The sequence below is a fragment of the Pantherophis guttatus genome, chromosome 1 (genome assembly GCF_059756535.1).
Source record: "Pantherophis guttatus breed Tessera chromosome 1, ASM5975653v1, whole genome shotgun sequence".
In the NCBI taxonomy this organism is placed as follows: Eukaryota; Metazoa; Chordata; class Lepidosauria; order Squamata; family Colubridae; genus Pantherophis; species Pantherophis guttatus.
Window position 1 is genome coordinate 175,085,025 of NC_142063.1, and position 12,500 is coordinate 175,097,524.

The 12,500-nt window shown below is 41.3% G+C and overlaps 1 protein-coding gene across 4 annotated transcripts in view; it reads right to left on the reverse strand.

Annotated features, from left to right (window-relative positions):
* ERBB4 (erb-b2 receptor tyrosine kinase 4) overlaps positions 1-12,500 on the reverse strand; it is a 1,174,706-nt gene that overhangs the window by 285,293 nt on the left and 876,913 nt on the right. For all 4 annotated transcript variants that reach the window (XM_060688174.2, XM_034433703.3, XM_060688175.2 and 1 more), the window contains exon 12: positions 1,964-2,163. In XM_060688174.2, coding sequence (XP_060544157.2) covers positions 1,964-2,163 — 200 coding nt within the window. The remainder of the gene's footprint in view (positions 1-1,963; positions 2,164-12,500) is intronic.

Here is a 12,500-nt window from a genome sequence, read left to right on the forward strand (position 1 = left end):
TTCTCCTCCTCTCTTCCTCCCTCTCTTAACCGTCACTCCTACTCTAATTTCCCTTCCCTTCCTTCATCCCTCTCAATTACTGTATCCTTTTATGCATATGGACTACTCAGAGGGCTGAAAAAGTTATTTTTACTGGTCCTCGCACTTTTGACCAGTCCTCGAACTTACGACTGTCCTCACATTTTACATTTTTGCCCTATCTTGTGATCATGGTGAAGAGAAGCAGTTGTGAAATGAGTGACATGGTTGTTAAGAATGCTGCATGGGCATAAATATGAGGATGGTCATAAGTGTGAGGACCAATCAAAAGTGCGAGGACCTGTCAGAAATGACTTTTTTCAGCCCTCTGGTTAGTCCTTTTGTGCATATGGACTACTCAGAGGGCTGAAAAAGTTATTTTTGACTGGTCCTCGCACTTTTGACCAGTCCTCGAACTTACGACTGTCCTCACATTTTACATTTTTGCCCTATCTTGTCATCATGGTGAAGAGAAGCAGTGTGAAATGAGTGACATGGTTGTTAAGAATGCTGCATGGGCATAAATATGAGGATGGTCATAAGTGTGAGGACCAGTCAAAAGTGTGAGGACCTGTCAGAAATGACTTTTTTCAGCCCTCTGGTTAGTCCTTTTGTGCATATGGACTACTCAGAGGGCTGAAAAAGTTATTTTTGACTGGTCCTCGCACTTTTGACCAGTCCTCGAACTTACGACTGTCCTCACATTTTACATTTTTGCCCTATCTTGTCATCATGGTGAAGAGAAGCAGTTGTGAAATGAGTGACATGGTTGTTAAGAATGCTGCACGGGCATAAATGTGAGGATGGTCATAAGTGTGAGGACCAGTCAAAAGTGTGAGGACCTGTCAGAAATGACTTTCCAGCCCTCTGAGTAGTCCCTATACACATAGCCATGGCCACCCGGTCACATGACCAGCTAGCCACGCCCACCCAGTCACATGGCCTCCAAGCCACGCCCACACAATAAGCCACGCCCACAATGGTGTCCCTCTTACCAATGTTAAAATCTGTTCACCTTACCCTATACACATAGCCATGGCCACCCGGTCACATGACCAGCTAGCCACGCCCACCCAGTCACATGACCAGCTAGCCACGCCCACAAAATAAGCCACGCCCACAATGTCCCTCTTTACCAATGTTAAAATCTGGTCACCTTACCAGAGACGTGCCATTCACTGAAGCCCTGGAGCTGCCGCCTGTTCACCGCCTGCCTCACAAGCGCACACCCAACCTGCCACTGATGAATGAATGAAATAAATGGTGTGCGCTTGCACAGCCGGCGCGTGGACCAGGGTGGTGATGGTGGCGGCACATTCAAGAAGGAGAGTAGCTCCGGTAACTTTCAGGTGCTTGCCTTCCCTGGCAGCCAGTTGCGGGAGAAAGATAAGGAGTAGGACATGCCACGTGGTGAAGGACGAGCGGGCAGTGGCTCCATGGCAAGGTTGAGGTAGGCGGTGAGCAGGTGGCAGCTCTGGGGCTTCAGTGAATGGAGTGTCTCTGGGCCCCAGCCCCCGACCCAAAGCGAAGGGAGTGCAGGTGGTGACCGGGCGGCAGAATAGAAATTTAAAATGTTTTCCTACCAGGTTCTGTGGGAGTGGCTTGGGGGGGGTCTTGAGACTGAGTGGGCGTGGCTGTGAGTGACATTGAGTTGGCCACACCCACTTAGTCACAGGACACCCCCCACCAAGCCACGCCCACAGAACTGGTAGGGAAAAAATTTAGATTTCACCCCTGCTCATGACTATTTTCAAAAAAGTAGGCTTATTAAGAAATTTCCAAACATCGTCAAATATAACAATATTAGACTTTGTGCATGTTTTCTAGATTATTTCTTGTTTCACAAAGTAGCTAATCACCATTTTCTAGTTCTAAACAATATATCCAGAGAGAGAGAGAGAGAGAGAGAGAAATTTAGTTAACCAACCATGAGCAAAATACTTACTGCAGTTCTCAGCCCTCTTATTTCTGTGGATGACAGTTTTCTGGTTAGGTGAGCTGAAGAGGCTGGTCCAGTTGATAGTATGATAGTAGCATAAATTACTGTTGTCAGTTACGTAGACATTCCCAGCACTGATGTGCTTCAGGGACTGGAACTGGAGAGATCTAATTCCTTGCTGCTTGAGAATAAGCAAGGAAAGACCACTGGAAAAAGAAAAAGAAAACAGCAAATCCATGTGTTGTGCATATGTGAGTTAGAAATTTATCCCATTATTTTAAGAAGTTGAAGCTAAAAGAATGGAAAAGCAGTTTAATTTAGGCCCCTTCTCTTCATTTTTACACCACTCAATCACATGACACTAGGAGGAAACACTACACAATGCTACAAATACTCAAGGTACTAAAAGCAATTTCATAAAAACCAACCATCAGAGATCTGAGCTAACCCAAATATGCTATCCCTGAACCATAACTGAAAAGATAGACATTATCATTATCAAGCATGACTGATTTATTTAAATGCTAAAAATATAGCCAGCTAGTTAATGCAAGCATTAGCTACAGCTTTTTCAAATTACAGAGTTGTCCCTGGACTAGGATGTGCTGGAACACAACCAAGTAGAGAATCATGCTGAATGAAACAGCTGAACAGGAAGGGAAGCCTCCAGTATTTACCACAATCACTAGGAAGAGCCAAAAAGAGCCACTACTGTGCTAGTATTTAATTACTGCAGAGGGTACCCGTTGGTGACCCAAAAGTATTACTTTTCCATATGACTGCAGTAGAAAAGAAATTTGAAAGTGACTGTAAACTCCTCTTACTATTAGAAATGCTTCTCTGATGGTCAACAACGTTATCAGTATAACAGATGAGCATCTCCAATAGGACTTGAACCAAGAATACTGCATTTGTGTTTTTGCTTTTATATTTCCTTTCCTGCTCTGACTTGGAATTATCTTTCATTTTATCACTGTATCTCAAGATAGTGAAATAAAGAAGCCTGCCACAGCTAACCTTACAATCTTTAATCCCTCTGTGAGAGTGGTTGCCTATACCAAAATGTGCTCCAAGATGAAAAAAGAAAAGAACTAAAAATGAAATGTGTTACAAGAAATACTGTATTTTTCATTATGGAAAATGTCCATAATACATGTATCCAACATACATTTTAGCATCTCATCTAAAAATCAAACAGGACAGGGTTTGCGTTTTAACATAATTTAAAGACCAGAATGGAGTTTGGTCCATATACAGTATAAACATTTCCATAGCTTTAGACCATTCCAGGATTAGTAACCAGAACTTCCTTGACTCAACAGCTGGAGGACCATAAGTGATCTACATGGAGGGTTATAGTTTTAAAGAAAGGGTTTATTTAGTTTCACAAGAAAGCCTTATTTATTTAGATTTACTGAATTTTTAGGTGAGACGAGGATTAAGAAGAACCTAGGAGGCAAAATACTAATTTCCTTGACTCTTACTTTTCATGGCAACACTTTGGAAAGTGCCTTGCCAGAACTGTCTCTCTAGGGTTGAGACAGTGTCTGGCCCAATCACTTTTCATACTTAAGGCAGGACTAGAACTTATTGTCTTCTTAAACTGCTGCATCAAACTCTTAGCTGCATTACCCTAACAAAGCTAAATAACAAACTTTATGTCTGAAAACACAGATTAGAAATTGCAAACACTAATATATAAAACTGGGTTATACAATTCACAGAGGAACAATGAAGTAAACTTTCCTGGATTGTTGTTGCATATCTGTTACACGTTTGACTTAGGTTTAGGGCCCTCCATGCTGGTTGTACACATAGCATTTCCAACTAGCTATTTCATGCTCTATAAAGTGGTACAAATATCTCAACCATCTATCAAAATATTCTTCTGTTTCCCAAGACAAAAAAAAAAAAAAAAAAAAGCAACCCAGTCAACAAACAGAGCAATCAATGGTGGTAATTAATCACAGTAAAGCTACAACCTGAAGTATCTTATCACATTATGAAATTGAAGTACCTATTTTGACTATTTTGACACATTCTGATGTTTATCTTTACCTTAAGTCTCTCCTGCAGGCAGAAGGACACTTTTCATTCTTCCATTAAAATGTTGGTGATGAAAGCATATTGAAATTCAAACTGGTAATGTATTAGTGTAATATATATTATGAATCAGTGTGCAAGTGTGCTCTGCAAATTCCATTTTCTCTGAATCTTAATTCTAATGCATATCAAAGTTTTACATTCTACGTCAACTCTCTTGCAAAGCACTTATCCTAAACTGGCAATTCCCAGGATGATTGTCCCAATCTCTTTGATTTAATAATTGTAAAATTAAAGGAGAATCTATCCATTTACATTGAACTTTGTGACAAAATATTACATAGAATTGTTCTTTTGAAGAACTTCTGTATAGATATCAATATTATCATCTTGAATAAAATTTACTTATTTAAATTCAAGAATTCAAATTCAACATTAGCCAAAATAAAACAGATTTGAAATATACTGGGTTCATCACATGGTTTGTGATGAATTAGCAATACAGATAATATTCCAATCTGCTTGCTGAAAATTCCCTTTTCAATAAAGATACAAAGCCTTTGCTTATCCATTCTCCCTTTTTTTACCAGAAGATAAGCTCATTTGAAAAAGGGGTGGATGGAGAAAGAATAAGGAGAAGAATTTGGACCCAAATTGCAGTTTTGGAAAGGAGCAGAAATTATGTGAGACAACAGAAATTGGTATGGGGAATGGAGCTCCTTTGCCTCCCCTTTCAGTCTTTAGAAGCACAAGGCTCAAAGCTTCCATTTCTAAAATCATTTCAAAATAAATAATAATAATAGGCACTTTGGGTGCGATCCCAAAACATCTGGAGTATTACTTGAACAACATTGGCCTTGACAAAATCATCATCTATCAATTGCCAAAGGCAGCTTTGCTTAGAAAAGTTTACATCTTGCAATGATGACTTTAATAACATCAAATATAAACATCTGCCTGTTGCAAGTTCTTGAAAACGATACGAGAAGTGGATAAAAATACCAAGGACAATCTAAACATCTGGCTGTGATATAATAATAATAATAATAATAATAATAATAATAATAATAATAATAATAATAATAATAATAATAATAAATTCTAAATTTGCCGGACTTGAACGTTTTAACTCTACAAAAAACTACCTTACTTGGAACAGCTTACATCCTCCGACGATACCTTAACAGTTCCTAGGTCCTTGGTTAGGACTCGAGCTGCTGAGCTATTAACCAGCCTCAAAGGCTGTGAATCTCACTAAATATTAAATAATAATAATAATAATAATAATAATGATGATGATGATGATGATGATGATGATGATGCAGGCAGCAACCCGTATCAACCATCAGAGCCAGACAATGATATTTGTGATACATTTTTAAATGTTCTGTTGACTGAGTTTCATGTTAATGAATAAAAGATAATAATAATAATAATAATAATAATAATAATAATGAAAAAGTGGTCGAAAATGAGCATGCAAAACTGCTGTGGGACTTCTGAATACAGACTGACAAAGTTTTAGGACACAATACCCCGGATATCACAATTGTGGAGAAGAAAAATGTGTGGACATTGCCATACCTGCTGACAGCAGAATCGACGAAAAACAACTTGAAAAAGTCACCAAATATCAGGACTTGAGAATAGAACTGCATAAACCAGTGCAGGTGATCCCAGTGGTACTCGGCACACTGGGTGCTGTGCCTAAAGACCTAGGCAAACATTTAAAAACAATTGGCGCTGACAAGATCACCATTGGTCAGCTGCAGAAGGCCACCTTACTGGGATCTGCTCGCATAATCCGCTGATACATCACACAGTCCTAAACGCTTGGGAAGTATTTGACTAGTGATTTGTGATACAAAATCCAGCATGGTTATCTCATTTGCTGTGTATACTGTCATTTTTGTGTATATAATAATAATAATTAATAATAATAATAATAATAATAATAATAACAACAACAACAACAACAACAACAACAACAACAACAACAATAATGCCGCCTCTGCAATGAGAAAGATGAGACAGTCAACCACCTGATCAGTGGGTGCAGCAAAATTTCACAAACTGACTACCTACAACGCCATGACCGTGTTGCTAAGATCATTCACTGGAAATTGTGCCAGAAGTTTGGATTTGAGTACATCAAAAACCACTGGGAACATCAGGTTGAGAAAGTTTTAGAGAATGAGAAATTCAAGATCTTGTGGGACTTTAGGATTCAGACTGACAGGCACTTGGTCCACAACACACCTGACATAACTGCTTAGGGCGTCTGCATGGTCTATTGTTTTTCCTGGCTTGTGTTGGAGTGTGTAGATGTAGGCGGCCAAAAATTCTATCCACCTCAGCATTCTGGGCGACAAAATAGGTGGTGTGGGTCTCCCGCTATGCTACCACATAGCGGTTTGTGGTCAGTTATGAGTTCAAATTTCCGACCGTAGAGATATTCGTGAAACCTTTTTATTCTGGCTACTGCAGCCAATGCTTCTTTGTCCAATTGGCTGTAGTTTCTTTCTGGTTTTGACAGAGTTTGAGAGAAAAATGCGATGGGGGCTTCTTTTCCGTTTGGCATGGTGTGGCTCAATACTGCCCCAATGCCAAAAGGGGATGCATCACATCTTAGTTTTATTGGCAATGTCCCGCTGTATTGCACCAGTACTCTGTCCGAAGTCAATAGCTTTTTTATATCTTCGAATGCCTTCTTTTCGGTAGCCCCCCATCTCCATTCTGCCGTTCTGTCCAGTAGCCAGTGGAGCGGTTCAGCAGTAGTCGCCTTCTGTGGTAGGAATACATTATAAAAATTGAGCAACCCTAAGAATGCCTGTAATTCTGTCTTATTCTTGGGTGTAGGGGCCTCTTTAATGGCTCTCAGCTTTCCGGGTGTGGGTCTGATCCCCGACCCGTCGATGAGATATCCCAAAAACTTGACCTGTTTCTCTGCTAGGTGGCACTTGTCTCTTTTCACCTTAAGCCCCACTTTTTGAAATCTCGCCAGTACTTCCCGCAATCTCTGCTTCAATTGTGGTAGTTCTTCTGCTGATATCAAGACATCGTCAAAGTAAGGAACAACTCCGTCGATTCCTTGCAGAAGCCGTTCCATCAGGCTCTGAAATAATCCGGGTGCTACGCTCACCCCAAATTGTAGTCTTTTGCATTTAAATGCTCCCCTATGAGTTATGATCATTTGGGCTTCGGTGGTGGCCTCGTCTACTGGGAGCTGTTGGTATGCCTGTGCTAAATCCAGCTTCGCAAAGATCCTCTCCCTGCCCAACGAATGCAATAGGTGCTGTACCACTGGAACGGGGTATGCGTTTTGCTAGAGCACCTTGTTAATCGTACTTTTATAGTCTCCGCACAAACGCACTGACCTGTCTGGCTTGATGGGCATCACTATAGGGGTTTCCCACCTTGCATGGTCTGTAGGTTCTAAGACTCCCTGAGCAACCAGTTTGTCTAGTTGCTCATCTATCTTAGGCCTTAGAGCAAATGGGACCCTCTGGGGCTTTATTCGGAGAGGGGCTACCTGCGGGTCTAGGCTAAAGGTAATTGGGGACCCCTTATACTTGCCCAGCTCGCCGTTAAAGACTTCTACGAACTCCTTCATTAAGTCTTCCTCCCAGCCGTCATCTCGGATATGGTCGATGCCGATAATTGCAAGTCCAAGCGGTTCGAACCACTCCATACCCAATAGGCTGGGTCTGTCTCTCTCCACTATGGTGAGGAGTAGTTTGGCTTTGAAGTTCTTGTATTTGATGTTCAATGTGCCAGTGCCCACTACCGGAATTCGATGACCTTGGTAATCGACGAGTGTTAGCCGTTGTCATTTTAAGTCGCGGCGGTTAATGTGCGGAATTAGCTGCTTTATTGTTGTCCACGATACCATTGATAGGCTGGACCCCGAGTCGACCTCCATTTTACAGGGTCTCCCTTCTATGAGGACGGTCGCTGCCATCTTGTCCACTTTTCCTGCGCTGGCATGGCCCAACATGATGGTATGGTGGGTTTCTCCTCGGTCCGTTCTGTGGTCGTCACTCCTCTGCCCTCACCCAAATGGCTGCTTTTTTCCTCCGGATTGGGATCTCCTGTTACTGGTTGGTGAACGGGGCGGCCGGTTTCTTCTGGATGCTGGCTGGGATGCCCTGCAGGCCCTTGCTATGTGCCCTTTTCACTCACATCTCTGGCATATAGTGTCGCAGAACCTGCACTCGGATCGCGGGTGGTTTCCTTCACATCCCGAGCACCAGATTTCTTTCCTTCCTTTTGCTTGTGGCCTTTCCCTCCATCTGAACTGTAGGTGATGGACCTTGTCTTCCTCTTCTTCTTCCTCCGATTCCGTCTCTGCTTCCTCGTAATGCACGGAGGCTTCCTCCTTTACTGGTGGCCCGTTTTTCATTTTCTTCATAGCTGCCGTGGATTTCTGGAAAGCTTCGGTTGCTGATACTTCCTCCAAGGCCTCCCTGAATATGATTTGTGGTCTGGCTAACAGCCTACTCTGTAGTGTGAGGTGTCTCAGTCCCAGTACTAGACGGTCCCTCATGGCTTCCTCTATGCTCACAAAATCGCATGCGGCAGCTATTCCCCATAAGGTTGCGACGAACTCGCTGATCGTTTCACCTTCTTTTTGGTCTCTCTGATAAAACTCATGCCTTCTTACCAGAGAGGATGCTTGGGGTGCATAGTGAGCCTTTAGAATATCTTGCAGAGTCGGCCAGGTCATCATTCTTAGGTCGGTTGGGGCGGTGAGTGCCTTGGCCATCTTGAAGACTGCCGGTCCGCAATGTGTGAGGAAAAGGGCTCTTTTCCTCTGCTCCAATAAGCTTAGTAGATCATTCGCCTCCATAAACATATAGAAGCGTTCCATGTATGTAGCCCAATCTTCGCCTGCTGGGTTGAACAGAGCGGGTGGGGTGATGGCGGACATCTCTGTAGCCGATGATCTGGACGATGCGGTGTCTTTGATCGTTGGCTGTTGATTGCTTTTGGAGATCGGTGTTCGATTCGTCCTTCAGTATCCCATCCTCATCGCCAGTGTTAGATCGTGGGCACAAGAAGGACAGGACTCGCAGTATAGTTAATACCTTTATTTAACTCCGTAGTCGCAATGGCAATAACAGCCGCAGCAGCTCCTTTTATACGGGAGCTGTCCCCGGCTTCAGCCACTGATGCTTCTTTAAAGTTCCCGCTCTCAGGATTGATTCCTGATAGGGCTATTTGAATTGTCACGCGATACTTAACAGCAATAAAATCAGAAGAAGGCTACAAGTACTTGGGGATTTTAGAAGCCTCTGACTTAATGCATAATAAAGTCAAGGAATTAACTTCAGCCAAGTACATCCGGCGAATTCATAAGATATTAATGTCCAAATTGAGTGGAGGAAACATCATAAAAGCCATAAATACTTGGGCTATACCTGTGATTAGATACTCTCCAGGAATAATTGACTGGACCCAGATGGAGTTAGACAATTTGGACAGAAAAACAAGGAAGCTTATGACAATGAATCATGCCTTGCACCCTAAAAGTGATGTTGACCGATTATATTTACCAAGAGCAGAGGGTGGTCGAGGACTCCTACAAGTAAAGCAGACTGTGGAAGAAGAAAAACACAGCTTGAATGATTACATCCAGAAAAATGAAGAACCAATGATTAAGGAAGTAAATAAAGGAGGCCTTTTAAAGACAACTAAAACAAAAGTAGAATATAAGAAAGAAGTAATTGAGCAGCGAGCTGAAAATTGGAAAAGCAAAACTCTGCATGGCCAATACTTGAAAAGTATTGAAGGCAAAGCTGACCAGAAACTAACATGGAACTGGTTAAGATCAGGAGTACTGAAAAAAGAAACAGAAAGCTTTATTTTGGCAGCTCAAAAACAAGCCCTAGCCACAAACTGCATGAAGGCAAAAATTCAACATGTTACCACCAACAGCAAATGCCGCCTCTGCCATGAGAAAGATGAGACAGTCAACCACCTGATCAGTGGGTGCAGCAAAATTTCACAAACTGACTACCTACAACGCCATGACCGTGTTGCTAAGATCATTCACTGGAAATTGTGCCAGAAGTTTGGATTTGAGTACAGCAAATCCTGGGATCTGGGAACATCAGGTTGAGAAAGTTTTAGAGAATGAGAAACTCAAGATCTTGTGGGACTTTAGGATTCAGACTGACAGGCACCTGGTCCACAACACACCTGACATAACAATAGTTAAAAAGAAAAAAGTATGGTTCATTGACATTGCAATACCTGGTGATGCACAGATTGAAGATAAGCAGCAAGAAAAAATCACAAAGTACCGGGACTTGCAAATTGAAGTTGAGCGACTGTGGAAAAAGAAATCATTTGTTGTCCCAATTGTAATTGGAGCCCTTGGAGCAATACCCAAAGGGCTACCCTGCTATTTAGAAATTCTAAATTTGCCGGACTTGAACATTTTGACTCTACAAAAAACCACCTTACTCGGAACAGCTTACATCCTCTGACGATACCTTAACAATTCCTAGGTCTTTGGTTAGGACTCAAGCTGCTGAGCTATTAACCAGCCTCAAAGGCTGTGAATCTCACTAAAGATTAAATAATAATAATAATAATAATAATAATAATAATAATAATAATAAGAAGAAGAAGAAGAAGAAGAAGAAGAAGAAGAAGAAGAAGAAGAAGAAGAAGAAGAAGAAGAAGAAGAAGAAGAAGAAGAAGAAGAAGAAGAAGAAGAAGAAGAAGAAGAATAGCTAAAAGGTCAAGAACCGGAGTGCCTCCAGTTTAGATGAGCTGCATGAATTCTGATTGAAATCACTAACAAATTTGCATGCAAGTTTCACAAACCAGATGAATCAAGTTCTGGAAACACCAGAAAGTAAAAAATGGCAAATTAGAGGAACCTTTTTTATTTAGAAGGATGCAGAAAAGGGAAATAAACCTGAAAATTACAGGCCAATCACTGGCCTGCCAACAACATGGTTGGACTAGATGACCTCCAAGGTCCCTTCCAACTCTGTTACTGTTTAATGTTTAACATACAAATTACTTACAGGCATTATTGCAAACCAAATTTATGGATATCTAGAAAACAAGGATTTGCTATCTGTAGAACAGAAAGGGTGCAAAAATTCAAGAGGAACCAAAGGCCAACTGATGATTGATAAACTGGTTTTGAAGAATTCAAAGAAAAGATGAACAAATTTGTTCATGGCCTGGATTGATTATAAGTATGCATTTGATTCTGTTCCACATAGCTGGATTGAGAAATTCTTAAGACATTTTTGCAATTAGCAGCAACATCTAGAAATTCCTGAAGACCTATGGCAAACTAAGTTGATGGCCTGTGGAGAAGAACTTGGTGAAGTTGAAATCAAGCAAGGAATCTTCTAAGGCGACTCATTGTCACCTCTGCTTTTTATACTTTCGATGATGGCACTAACAAGCATTTTGAACAAAACAAACTGTGGCTATGAATTGGCTAAAAAAGAGTTGAAAATTTCCCATTTGCTCTACACGGATGATTTAAAACTGTTTTGAAAAAGAAAATCTTTAGATCAAAGTTAAATGGAGGGGAAATATCATAAAGGCAATTAACACCTGGGAAGTCCCTGTAATATGATACTAAGATGGAATAATTGATTGGACTCAGCTAGAACCCTGCACCCAAAAAGTGATGTTGATCTGTTGTACTTGCCTAGATCTCAGAGTAGCAGAGGACTCTTACAGGTGAAACAAACTATGAAGAGGAAAAACATGACTTAAATGACTACATAAAAAAGCAAAAGAGTCACTGCTGAAGAAGGTGAACAAGGGAAACCTCTTAAAAACAACAAGATTGAAAGCAGAATATTGAAAGGATACGATTGAGGATCGAGTTTCTAACTGGAAAAAGAAGCATATCCACAGTCAATATCTGAAGGACATTGAAGGAAAGGTAGATAAAAAGCTAACATGGAGATGGTTGAGATCAGGGGTGCTGAAGAAAGAAACTGAAGGTTTCATTTTGGCTGCCCAAGAACAAGCCCTGCAGACCAATTCCATGAAAGCAAAAATTCAACATGTCAGTAACAACAAATGTCACTTATGCAACGAGAAAGATGAAACAGTTGATCACCTTATCAATGGCTTCAGCAAAATCTCACAAACTGATTATCTACAACGTCAGACACATTGAAAGTGTCAAGCCTAAAGCTGACCTGGCTGTGGTCATTTTCTTTCCTTTGGGACTTCTGTTTCTTTCGGGGTTTCTTTTCACATGGCTTCAGTTGACACAGTCTGGAGTTGAAGGGGGAGGGAAGAGATAGATGGGATTTTGTAGCCAAAACAAAATAGCTCTCTTATGAGTCAGAGACATTCCAATGGCTGGCTGGCAGAGGAGGAGGAGAGAAGTCACCAAGCAACCACCCAGTATCCAGATTGGACAATGTGATTTATTGTTTTGAGACAACAGGAAACTTTTACTTTTAATGTAAAAGAAAACGCAGGAACCTTCAGAGTTGGCTTTCCACCA